The 13,450-nt window shown below is 42.1% G+C and overlaps 2 protein-coding genes across 2 annotated transcripts; both read right to left on the bottom strand.

Moving 5' to 3' along the window:
* Positions 1-1,365: 1,365 nt before the first annotated feature.
* Positions 1,366-2,307, bottom strand: LOC138770564 (olfactory receptor 5V1-like). Its single transcript, XM_069949669.1, has one exon. It carries the CDS (start codon positions 2,305-2,307, stop codon positions 1,366-1,368), a length of 942 nt encoding a protein of 313 aa, XP_069805770.1.
* Positions 2,308-10,606: 8,299 nt separating this feature from the next.
* On the bottom strand, positions 10,607-11,533 carry LOC138770563 (olfactory receptor 5V1-like). The gene has a single exon (XM_069949667.1). The coding sequence runs from the start codon at positions 11,531-11,533 to the stop codon at positions 10,607-10,609; it is 927 nt and encodes a 308-aa protein (XP_069805768.1).
* Between the last annotated feature and the right edge of the window lie 1,917 nt (positions 11,534-13,450).

Below are 13,450 nucleotides of genomic sequence, written 5' to 3'. Positions count from 1 at the left end.
GCCAGTTTTCTACATGAAATACAATGTGTGCATTAGGTGTCTCGTTTACTGAAGAACTACAGTCAAGGCTCCAACACTATTTGGTCTATTGTAACAGCAAAAAAGAGACCAAATGCAGGAAGTGATGTCCGATGATTTTCTGCTCTGCACAGACTGACCCAGTGAAGATAAATGCCGATTGGCTAGCAGCTGTATACGCCCTTGTGTGCTGCTGTGGATAAGTAAACTAACTGATCTAAGGGCCCCCCACCAGCTTAGAGTAAAAAGCAGAAGAATGAGCAGCATGGTGTGCCACTAAATGGATCACTGGAGCTGTGGAATTAAATCAAACCCACAGCACACATAACCGAGCCTCCAAAACTGATATTCATTCCGAACTTTGCAAAAATTTAAGTTCGCTTCGAGTCCAAACTTTTGCAAAGTTTAGAACAACAGGAAGATAGCTGCAGCACATCTAAAAAACAATCAGGTCTTCTCACCTGTCCACCCTCCTCTGGTGTCGTTCTCTGGGCCTTGGGTGTATTCAGCCACCTCCTGCCTGTTTAGCCAATCACTGACTGAACAAGACAATCCTGCAGCCAGCGATTGGCTCAGCGAGCTGTTACTCTAGAGATAAGAGTGACAGCCTGCTCAGGCAAGCGCTAGCTGCAGTGCTGTTCTGTCCCAGTCAGCCAGTGATTAGCTGAGTGTGCTGTTACTCCTTAGATGAGATAGACAGCCCGCTCAGCCAATCACTCTCCATGGCCCTGTCCAGTGATTGGCTTAACAGGATTTTAGTGCCTCTAGGGACCAGAGAAGGACAACACTGGGGGATCTAGGACTGGTAAGTATAGATGAGCTCAATTTTTTGAACTGCATTAAAACAGCTAAACACCTTCAATCGTGTAGCTGTTTTTGTGCGGTTCTTTTAAAAATTGGTTTGGTTGAACGAACAAATGTCGTAACAGGTACAACGGGTGGTGGGAGCATACTAATATATTTTTCAGAAGACTATTTTGTACTGTACCTTTAATATTTTCACAGATTAACAAATGTTGAGAAAAGTTGTTAGGAAATGCAAAAATTGCCATGGAAGCAGTTTCATGAAGCATGATGGAGATGAGAATGTACATTCTGTAGCTGATATCATACGCCAACAAATTCCAAACTCTGCAAGCGTGACTATCAAGAGAATAGGATTATGTAAGTCACTAGAATGAAACCATAAGCGCAGCGGACAGGAAAGCAACACCACCATGGTTACTTCTGATGTCCTTATATTGAGGAACTTGTATAGTGAAGCTGATGTCCAGGGATTTCAATTGCTAAAATTGATAGCTATTAAGATGGGTGGTCCTTCAGAAATCCTTAAATTTTGTGATAGTTTTAGTAAAGGTTCTTCCTCTTAAATTGACTGATGACGGAATTTTTTACATCCTTGTTCCTAATACTATATATAAAAGGATTCAACGTTGGAATGACTGTTGTATAAAGAAGGGGCACCACCCTGTCCGCTTTACTAGTGTAATATTTTGAGTGCGGCCGTAAATACATGCACATAACAGTCCCGAAGAAGAGAAAGACAACCGTGAAGTGGGAGGCACATGTGGAGAAGGCTTTCTGCCTCCCTTCTGATGAAATAATCTTCAGAATCTTGACGATAATATGGATATATGAAATCACAATCACATAGAAGGAACACATGGCAAGAAGTGTTCCCGTAATATATATTGATAACTCATTAAGAAAGGTATCTCCACAAGACATTCGTATGAAAGCAGGGACCTCGCAAAAGTAGTTGTTGAGGTTACGATAGTTGCAAAACTGTAGCTGGAACGTTAAGACAGCCTGCACAAAGGAGTTAATGAACGCAACAGACCATGACCCTGCAGCTAAGTAAAAGCAAAATGTCATTTTCATGATGGTGTTATAATGCAATGGTCTACAAATAGCTGCAAATCTATCATAGGCCATGACACCGAGTATTAAACTTTCTGTTGTACCCAAAGCTAAAGAGAAGTACATCTGCGTGGCACATCCCAATAAAGAAATACTTCTGTCTGCGAGCAAGGTGTTCATTAAAAGGACTGGAACGATGGATGAGGAGAAGAAGATGTCAATGATGGAAAGGTTGGTCAAAAAGAAGAACATTGGGCTGTGTAGAGTTGGACTGATACAAACAATGGTGGTCAACAGAAAGTTCCCTGATATAGTTATTACATACATTATTAAAAATATGGTGAAAAAGATAACTTGCAGATGAGGGTCATTGGACAAACCAAGTAAGATGAACCTATATGAAGTCGTTTGGTTTAGTTGTTGTTCCATAATATTCAATTGGTTCCTGATCAATAAAATAAAAAAATATATATATATTTTGCTAACTGTTTACAAAAAAATGTCATGCTGATTATGTGACCAGCTACCTTCAACTTGTTGTGCCTATAAATTAATTAGACCCAATACAGTAGGTATCTACCTTTCATTGAAAACCACACCTGACCTAGAAACAAGAGGTTCTGTCTCTGAAAGAAAGTTGCCATGTTTTTCTAATGCTGGATAATCCCTTTAAGTATAGCTGTTGAAACTTAATCTTATTAAAGACATGCTATTCAATCCATTGCTATGCTTATTAAAGACTGCCATGACAATTAATCCAACAGTACCGAATTGGCACATACTACTTCAAGGACAAAATAGATACCATCTGTCAGGAGATCATCTTCAGTAGTCAAAGTCAGTAGTCAGTAATCAGTAGTCAAAGTCAGATGTCTGTAGTCAAAGTCATTTGTCAGAAGTCAGTTATCAGAAGTTAGTTGTCAATACTCACACTTATGTAAAAATGGACATTGTACACTCCTGACATTTCAGAGATCAGATATCACACATTATTTTATGAGAAGTCAGTTATAAGTTGTCAGTAGTAAGGAGTCAAAAGTCATGTGTCAATGGTCAGTAGTCAATAGGACATGGAGAGAAAGGAGCTGTTGCACATCACACCTATGGCTGACACTAATGCCACTCGGCTATATTTAAAAACCAACACCAGGATGTTAGTATATAATTTGATCAGTAGTCAGAAGTCATTATTCAGTAGTCAGTAGTCAAAGTCAGAAGTCAGTTATCAGAAGTTAGTTGTCAATACTTGTGTAAAAATGATTCTTCACTCTGACTTCTATGTCCTAGTATGGACACTGTACACGTGTGAACACAGTTGTATGGGTTGTAAATTTGATGGTCTGCTCTTTGTTGATTCTGTCTTTCTATAGGGTGTTTATTGTCGTGAGGGTACTTTAAGGCCTTCAGCGCTACGGCACATAATGATGTCACTCGTGCTCACAGAGGAGCCATACACCAGAGGGCTGTAGTGTACCAAGGCTGTTGAGTATGTTTTTTTTTTTTTTTTTATTACACAGGGGTTGCAGACTACCAGGGATCTATGGTGGGAGCTAACTACACCTAACTACCTGGCAGGGCTGGCCTCAAAGTGAATGGCGCCCTGTGCAAAACTTTTTTTTGCCCCCCCCCCCCCCCTTAAGGTAACATAAAGCTCCTTCAGCCTTCCATGCCTCCTGACAACACCCATCAACCAACCCCCCCACCCCCCATTAACACAAATACCACCCCCAGCTGTATGTCCTGCAGGAAATGTTGTTTTATTTTCAGTCTGAGACAAAGCTCTCTGCTGACATCTCTGGCCGAGACAGGAACTCTGTCTCGGTTTTCTAAGAATCCCCATTGAAAAACTCTCCTACTCTGGACAGTTCCTGTCTCAGCCAGAGATGTCAGCAGAGAGCACTGTGTCAGAATGAAAAAAAAAACAATATTTCCTATGGACTAGTGATGAGCAAATAGTATTTGATTGAATAGGGAGAGAAAGCTTTTAGGTGAAGTTAGGTAGGAAGGGACCCCCAAAAGCCCCTGTTCATGCTAAAAGTATAAAAACCAAATATTTAAAAGCTGTTGTGAGACAGGCAGTGTGTTCAGACGTCTACGTCTACTGTGTATACGGCTGAATACTGTGATTGCGGGCTAATACCTGTTATCTTGCTACTACTGATTTGTAGTTATCTTTAGGGTGGCTTCACACGTACCGTATCGCTGCGTATTTAACGCTGCGTATTTAACGCTGCGTGTTTGGTGCGATTTTTACATGCAAGTTTTGATTTATACATGATTTTCATGTGAAAATCAAAACTCGCATGTAAAAATCGCATCAAACACGCAGCTATGAAAACGCAGCGTTAAATATGCAGCGGTACGGTACGTGTGAAGCTACCCTTAAAGGGAAACTCCAGGTAGAGGTTAAAAAAATGAAAATTCTGCAGAAGCATAAAGAATTACTTACCTATCTATTCTAGTTTTGAAACTACCAAAAATCCATTTTTTTTTTTTTTTTTGGGGGGGGGGGGGGGGGGGGGGGGTTTGTTCTGTTTTGTGTTTCTGCACTTCCTGGTTTATCAGTTGTACACAGGACTACAGGTTCCAGAATGCAATGCTTTCCCTCAGCTGTTCATCACAGTCATCCACCCTGCCTATTCCCCGCCCAAATCTATTGCAGAACATCTAGGCTGTGTTCACACATTGCAATTTCATTGTGTTACTGAATCATTTGCAGTACTTTATCATTTCATTGTTGTCCCACCCACACAGCACACAGTTACTACCTGTAACACCACACAGCACGCTGTATTCTCTACCTGTAACACCACACAGCACGCTGTATTCTCTACCTGTAACACCACACAGCACATTGTATTCTCTACCTGTAACACCACACAGCACATTGTATTCTCTACCTGTAACACCACACAGCACGCTGTATTCTCTACCTGTAACACCACACAGCACGCTGTATTCTCTACCTGTAACACCGCACAGCACACTGTATTCTCTACCTGTAACACCACACAGCACGCTGTATTCTCTACCTGTAACACCACAAAGCACGCTGTATTCTCTACCTGTAACACCACACAGCACACTGTATTCTCTACCTGTAACACCACACAGCACGCTGTATTCTCTACCTGTAACACCACACAGCATGCTGTATTCTCTACGTGTAACACCACACAGCATTGTATTCTCTACCTGTAACACCACACAGCACACTGTATTCTCTACCTGTAACACCACACAGCACACTGTATTCTCTACCTGTAACACCACACAGCACGCTGTATTCTCTACCTGTAACACCACATAGCACACAGTTACTACCTGTAACACCACACAGCACGCTGTATTCTCTACCTGTAACACTACACAGCACTTTGTATTCTCTACCTGTAACGCTGATATTGTAATAAACAACTTTTTGAATTTTTTTTTTCTTTTCATTTCCACGCACATATTATGATCAAGCATCTTTTATCTTGAAGTTGAGCCCCACAATAAGGCTCTGATCCTCTCTGACGTTTAGCATCATTTACATGTGCTATTGCATCTTTTTTTGTGAATATGCTGCAGTACTGCAATGACACTTCAACATGTGTGAACACAGCCCTAATTTCACTGCACACTTCTGTACAGAGAAATCAGTGCAGCAGCTGCTTCTGGCTGGTTAGAGATGGTGAATCACTCAGGGGATTAGGGGATCCAGCCAAGCCTCCTGGGAGATCACGCCCTGCCCCCTGTCTGCATCATCAGCCTGATCTCAGCAAACACACACAATGTGAGACAGAGGCATGGAAGATTTGTCTCCTAAGGGGGGAGAGCAGAAGGAGCAGGAGACATTGTGGATTTGCACAGAGGCCATTTTTTTCACTTCCTAAATTTCTATCAGCTACCAGTGTGGCTGAACCATACAGATACAGTAATACATTGTATAGACACATAAATTTAACTTTTAATGTACTTTTAATAGAAAACAAGTTTTTCTTATACGGAGTTCCCTTTTAATTTTACTCTGCACCTGACCTGATACGTCACGGCTAGACCGAAACGTATGCTTTTACTTTACGTTCGTAATTTGTTTGTGAATGTTTGGCGAACAAGAACTGATCACAAACATTATTTTTTGTTCTTGTTCGGGATTTGAACCGAAAATTGAGATGTTCACTCATCACTAGTGTTAGATGCACCCAGGCATGCTTCCCCTGCTGTCCTATATGCATTCCAGAGCTGTTGGCATCATTTCCTGAGATGTCATTGTGCACTTGGTGGCCTCCTAGTGGTCAAATATTGATTTCCAGGTCCAAAGTATTTTTCTCCCATAGACTATAATGGGATTTGATATTCATTCGAATACACAAATATCGGGAGCTATTCGAATCGAATTTCAAATGATCGAATGTTTCAATATTTGCTCATCTCTAGTATGGACATGTTTATTGTTTTATTGCATCAGGAGGCAGTATGCACAGTTGTTAAACAAAGCTTTCCAAAGGTAGAGGGAAAAAACTTTGTGGTGAAAGTTTTTTTTGCCTCCCTTGCAATGAATTTAGCGTAGGAATCTTTGGGTTAGTATGGATATATAATGAAGCCAGGTAGTTCAGTTAATTGCCCCAGTGAGATATACCTGATCCATGTTGATGCTGGGGCCTCACCAACAAACGCATACTACTAAGCAGCATTAGATGCCACTTTGTAGTGCACAAAATTTCCCAGAGAAGCACCAAATCAGCACTATAGTGCAGAAATAAATACTGCTCCCCTTGTATAACCCAGCACCCCACTGCACCAGTACATACTGCTCCACCTGTATAACTCAACCCCGCACTGCACCAATACATACTGCTCCACCTGTATAACCCAACACTATGTGGCATCAATACAAACTGCTTCACCTGTATAAGTCAACACCCAACTTCACCAATACATACTGCTCCACCTGCATAACCCAACACCATCCTGCACCATTACAAACTGCTTCGCTTGCATAACCCAACATCACACTGCACAACTACATACTGCTCCACCTATAAGACAGCACCAGAGTGAAGAACTCTCTTTTTACAGTGTCCAGGAACATATGTGCTACTGCCGAGTGTCTGGTACTGTCAGTAGGTACTGAGGTTATGTCTTTACCTATATTTTCTGTGTAAACTTTTCTTGTCTGTTGTATTCACTTTTGGCCACAAGATGCCACCACTGAGTATTGTTTTTCTATGCAAGCACATTGATGTGAATAGAGGTCAATGCAAATTCCTTGTTTTTTTGTTCTAGCAAGTTCCCAACAAATGGGATGTCGTACTACCTCAGTGCTTTCTCCACCAATGGGAGACTAGTCCCAGCTCCCTGTACCTAAGCCCATTACTTCCTGGTAAATAGTAATACTGTACAAACAGAAAACAGCTGGGCAGTGCTCAGAGATAAAAAGGTAACTCACCGGTTGATAGTGGGTGGATCAACCTCCCACATCACCATACAGCTATACAGCTATATTAGTTTTTAATATATTCATATGATTATTCGTCAGGGGCTGACATCCAGATTGGAGTGCAGGCAGATTCATACATCAAACATCAGCCATTGCCCAAGAGAAATTAGTAACAAAAAGAATTGCGCTCAGAATGATCAAATAGCTAAAAAACCGTGTATGTTCTACTTACTCAACTAGTAGGAAAGACACCATAAGTATCTCATATCAGATGACCCAATGTGCGCATTGAATTTTCTTGACGCTGCAACTGAGTCTGCAGGCTCCACAAGCCCAGCTGCAACATCTGTGTGCAAATGTGCCACAGGATGCCATATGAAGTCTTCATGCCTCCATGTCCAATTCTGTCTCATCTTGTATCCAGGCTAGAGGAGGCCCAACAGGATACTAGAGTCTCCTTTCAATTGTACAGTATCCTGTACACCTTTTTGTCTTATTTTGTAAAAAATATCACAATTTTGCCACTTTTCGCTGGAGCAGGCAATGATAAATTCTCACCGTAAAGTTTCATTATAGCCTAACAACTCCGTCTTGGTGCGTTCTTTTTTTTTTTTTTGTCAGCTTTGCAGCAGTATTGGGTTTTCGATTTTTCCTCCTTGCCTTCTAAGAGCCATAATGCTTTTATTTATTTTTTTTTTTGAGCCATGATATCTAGTTTTCATTGTTACCATATCTGTGTATATTGGACGTTTTGAACACTTTTAATTATTTTTCTTTCCGATATATAATGTAACAAAAACATCTGCCATTCTGCTACTTTTTTCATTAATGTCATTCACTGTACGTTATATTTTATTAGATGGGTAAAATACGCTCACTACCATGTTTCCCTGAAAATAAAACAGTGCCTTATATCCCCCCCCCCCCCCCCCCCAAGCAGGAACTATGAAACTGGTGTAAACTAGAATTGTTTTAGTTGCCCCTAGCAACAAATCAGATTCCACATTTAATTTTTCAAAAAAATCTGTGAGGAATGAAAGGTGGAATAAAAGGGTGATTGGTTGCCAGGGGCAACTGAGCCAATTCTACTTTACACTAGTTTGATAAATCTCCCCTATGTCCCCCAACAACGCTGACGGTGAGTATTCTGGGGAGGTCCAGGGAGAAGTCTTATTTCTCTCCCCCCTGTCCTTCCCCCCTGGGACTTCTTCCCGGACCTCCCCAGAATACTCACCGTCAGCATCAGGTCTGGAGTGCTTCAGCGTTCAGCATTTATTTTTGGTTGTTTTATTACATAGCATTGATCAATGTTATCTGCAGTCTTCACATAGAGCCTGCCTGTGGCAGACTCTATGTGAAGATTTCCGAGCTGCCTGCACAGAAGTGTTAGACCTCCAGCAGTTAAAATGATTGGGACTGCTGGGGTCCCTATTGGACAGTAACAGAGCACAGCTCCTGTCACTGTCAGTTGAATGCAATTGCGACACTAAAAGACTTAAAGGGGTATTCCCCCCAAAATTATTTTTGCATTGATACATTGCTCACCCGTAGCTTTCCATCTTTCCAATATAAATTTATGACGGATTCTGCACAGTTTTGCTGTTATCTAGGTGCCCCCACCCCCACGGATTGCATAGAATCATCAGCTCTCAGTCCACTCCGACACGCTCCCTGCTCCTGGCCCCGACCCTCCGAGACGGCATCACGTGTCCTCAGTCTCTTCAATGGGCCGGGTTAGTGCTTCTAACCCAGCACACTGAAGAGAGGGAGGACAGTGACACAGTGACAGCAGCTGCTGCTGAGCACTGTCACTCTCTCTGACAGCAGAGTGTACCTCCCCCCCCCAAGCTCACCCCCCACACCTGCGGCGGCGCCTGCCCGCTGCTCGCCCCGGAGCTCCTATGAGTGCAGCCCCCGCGTGTTCTCCCGGTGGCCGCCCGTCCCCCGCTCAGAGCTTACCTGGTGCGGCCCTGTATCCAGCCCCCGGGTGCACGACTCCCGGAGAAAGCCCTGGTGACTGTGCGGTTCGGTCCGTACATGAACAGCTCTGGGCTGGTGCAGCACGGTGTGTCACGGCTGCAGGCAGGGGCTGCGAGGTGAGGACTCTAGGGTTTAGGGGTGAGTATAATGGCTGCCCCGTCGTCCTGTCCTGTGACTGCAGCAGCTCTGCCAGGCGACTCGCCGGCTCAGGCGCTGTTAGTTTTCTGACAAGTTGGCATAGTGCGGTTTTACATCCGGTAATCCTAGCTTACAGTACACCATTGTGCAGATAGGAGAGGAATAAATAAAGTGTGTGTCCGGCAGACAGGATGAGTGTGTGCACAGTGCCCGGCATGGCGGTATTCACACTCGCAGGTTTTCTTGCATTTTTCTATTTTGGCAAAAGTGATTACTTTAAACAGCTGTGGAGAATCCCCTAGAGCCTGTGTGTGTATGTATAGGTATGTGTGTGTGTATGTATATGTGTGTGTGTGTGTGTATGTGTATCACCCTCTTAGCTCTACTACATCGCCCTTTCAGCTCTGCTACATCGCCCTCTCAGCTCTGCTTCATCGCCATTGCCCTCTCAGCTCTGCTACATTGCCATTGCCCTCTCAGCTCTGCTACATTGCCATTGCCCTCTCAGCTCTGCTACATCGCCATTGCCCTCTCAGCTCTGCTACATCGCCATTGCCCTCTCAGCTCTGCTACATCGCCATTGCCCTCTCAGCTCTGCTACATCGCCATTGCTCTCTCGGCTCTGCTACATCGCCATTGCTCTCTCAGCTCTGCTACATCACCATTGCAGATTCCCGCTGTCTCCGTGCAGCGGGTGGATACAGCGGGAGGACCGCCTGGAAAACTGGGATACAGCCTATGACTATGGCTGTATCCCAGTTTTCCAGGCGGTCGTCCCCTAGGGGGACTTAAAAAATGTAGAAGAAAATGTAAAAAGTCCCTATAGAAGTTGAAATCACCCCCCTTTTCCATTTTAAATATAAAACATACAATATGTTTTCAATGCAGCCAGATGGAATCCCAGCTGGAGTGTATACTCGTAGGACACAATATTATTTTAAATTTCAATAAACAACGGGTGGTGTTGCAACAGCTGTGATTTGTTGAAAAATTTTTGCAATTTTACATTGAGGAACTTTTTTGTTCCAAAAATTTTGCACACTGTTTTTTTTTTTTTTTGCAAATTGTTGAACCATTGTTGAAGAGACTCTGCCTCTGTTCTTTTCCTCCAGTTGTTTTTATGTTTTATTAGTAACACACGATAAACACACAGTAAAAAAAAGTATGGGAAAATATATCTGCTCATTAAAAACATTTAATGCTAATTTTAATTGAGCTTTTAAAGTCCCGGTTCCTAATACTGTAGATGAAAGGGTTCAACATTGGAGTCACTGCAGTGTAGAGAAGAGAAATAATTTTATCTAAAGTATGAGTGTATGTGGCGTGAGGTCGGATATACATGAACATAATGGTCCCGTAGTAGAGAGATACAACAAGAAGGTGGGAGGCGGATGTGGAGAATACCTTATATCTTCGTTTTATAGATTGGATTTTCAAGATCGTGGTAACAATATGGACATATGAAATCACAGTCAGAAAGAAAGAAGACATAACAATTATGGCAGCAGAAATATATATTATTATCTCGTTGAGTTGAGTATCGACACAGGACATTAGGAGGAATGGAGGTATCTCACAGAAAAAATGATTGACATGGTTAGATCCACAGAATGGAAGGTTTAAGGTGGGGAGGACAAGTATGAAGGAGTTCATGAAACTAACACTCCATGACATGGCAGCTAAAAAAATGCAAAACCTGATGTTCATGATGGATGTATAACGCAATGGCCTACAGATGGCAACAAATCTGTCGTAAGCCATTACTGCAAGTAAAAGGCTCTCTGCTGCTCCTAGGACCATATGGATGTACATCTGAATGGCACATTCAAGAAAGGAGATACTTCTGTCTGTAGACAGGGTGTTCATCAGAATTTTTGGAACTATGGTACAGGAGAAGCTTATGTCAATAACAGAGAGGTTACCAAGGAAGAAATACATGGGTGTGTGTAATGCCGGAGTCATTGTCACCACAAAAATGAGTAGAAGGTTCCCAGATATTGTAATTGTATACATCACAAAAAAAGCTATAAAATATACAACCTTAAGATGAGGGACATCAGACAAGCCAAGTAGGATAAAGTGGAGGGAAGCAGTCTGGTTTCTATGTTCCATAATTAACAGTTGCCTTATATGAGTAAAATACATTATCTGTAGATCTAATTTGCTGCAACCTGATATAAACGGGGGAATAGAGATAAGAGAATAAATTTTCCACCACCATAATTTGTTAAAAGTTCCTAATTTTCCAATCAAAAACTTTTCTAATTGATGGCAAATTGCCCAAAATGGCAAGGACATGTCAGACTTCCCCATAATTTCTTGCAGACGGCCCTTTTTATATCAGTTATGAGGGACTATAGAATATGGTCACAGATACACAATTATGACTCAGAGACATAGCTACTATAAAACAGCTCAACCAGTAACAGTTAAACACGGGGGGAGCAGTTTGTTGCAATTTGTGAATCGGGAGTTTTCACAATACTTACATATCTTCAATAATAATAATCATAGATCTGAATTGCTGTTGCCTTCGGAACAAAGTTTCCATGTTAAACATACACAGCTCATATATATCAGTCTGTGTTCAAGTGAAATTTGTTACTCAGTTCAAATTTTAATTCAAACCCTGTTGCTGATAGCATGCCACTCTCTGCTGACACAGCCAAATGGTTGTGTCTTCACTAATTAATAGTTTTTCTACTTTCAATTGCTAATAGTAAAAATAATTGCAAAAGTTTATGCAGAACGGCCTCTCTGCACAAAATCTGTGGTTATTTTAAAGTATTCACCAGGAGTAGCCATGTTCTTAAGGGCAGGCAGGGGGTGTGAGAAGGTGGAGAGTAGTGGCCTATCCCTGCATCTAATTTTCATCATTTACGTAGAGGAAAATCTGGTGCACAGGGAGAGGGAAATTTATTACACCACCACTCTAAAGGGGTAGTGCGGCGCTCAGCAATTATTCACAGAATAAGACACATTACAAAGTTATACAACTTTGTAATGTATGTTATGTCTGTGAATCGCCCCCTTCCCTGTGTCCCCCCACCCCCGCACGTCTACCCGGAAGTGTGGTGCGCTATACATACCTGATCCGTGTCGACCGACCCCGTCCACCATCTTCTTCAAAGACGTCATCTTCTGGTGTTTTAATGCACCAGATTTTCAAACAGTTTAAGCCACTGTTAAAAATCTGGTAGCCTTAGTCTCTACTGTCTTAAAGAACCACACAGTTTTAATTTATCTACATGGAAAAATTTTAGACTCACAATATGAGCAAGTCGCCAGCCATGAGCAACCATTGCAGTGGGGTAGGAGGGTGAAGGTTTTGGCGGGAGAGAACAACACAACTAGGTCTTAAGACACTATGATGATTGTGGCAAGCTGCATGATAGGTTGCTCATGTGCTTACAGGCATATCATTACCATCAAGAAAAAAAATTTCAGATAGAGAATAATAATTAAGGTAATGCTAGCTGAATCGTGTATGTATGGTGACTAACTAAATAATAAATAAAGAAATAAAAAAATTAAAGTGTCACTGTTGTTTATTTATTTATTTTTTTTGCAGAAATCAATAGTACAGGTGATTTTAAGAAACTTTCTAATTGCATTTATTAACCGAAAAATGCCTTTCTATAATGAAAAAGCAGCTCTTCCCCTTGGCTTCATGGTTTTCTATGGAGAGGGGACGGGTGGAGGGAGATGAGGCACCAAAACAGGACAACAAAGAGTTAATTTACACCTACGTCACCGGGCTATCTCCTCTGAAGTCAACACTGACCTCTGAATACCAGTGGTGTCTTACGACATGTGAACATGGCCTAAGGGTGGGCTCACATGTACGGGACCACAGCGGATTTAACGCTGCGATTTTGCAGTGAAATCCACTGCGTTTTCCGGTACTGTCATTTTGTATAGTATAATTTTCATTCCACTACAGCACGGTGAATACTATAACCATCCACCTTTGGGCCTGCTTCTGTGGCTCCCGGCTCCCTGAGGTCCTTCCCAGCTGATCAGTGTGCT

Source organism: Dendropsophus ebraccatus, chromosome 13, assembly GCF_027789765.1.
Source record: "Dendropsophus ebraccatus isolate aDenEbr1 chromosome 13, aDenEbr1.pat, whole genome shotgun sequence".
NCBI classification, from domain to species: domain Eukaryota; kingdom Metazoa; phylum Chordata; class Amphibia; order Anura; family Hylidae; genus Dendropsophus; species Dendropsophus ebraccatus.
The sequence above is the reverse complement of the archived record's forward strand: the minus strand, read 5'-3'. Positions and strand labels throughout refer to the sequence as shown.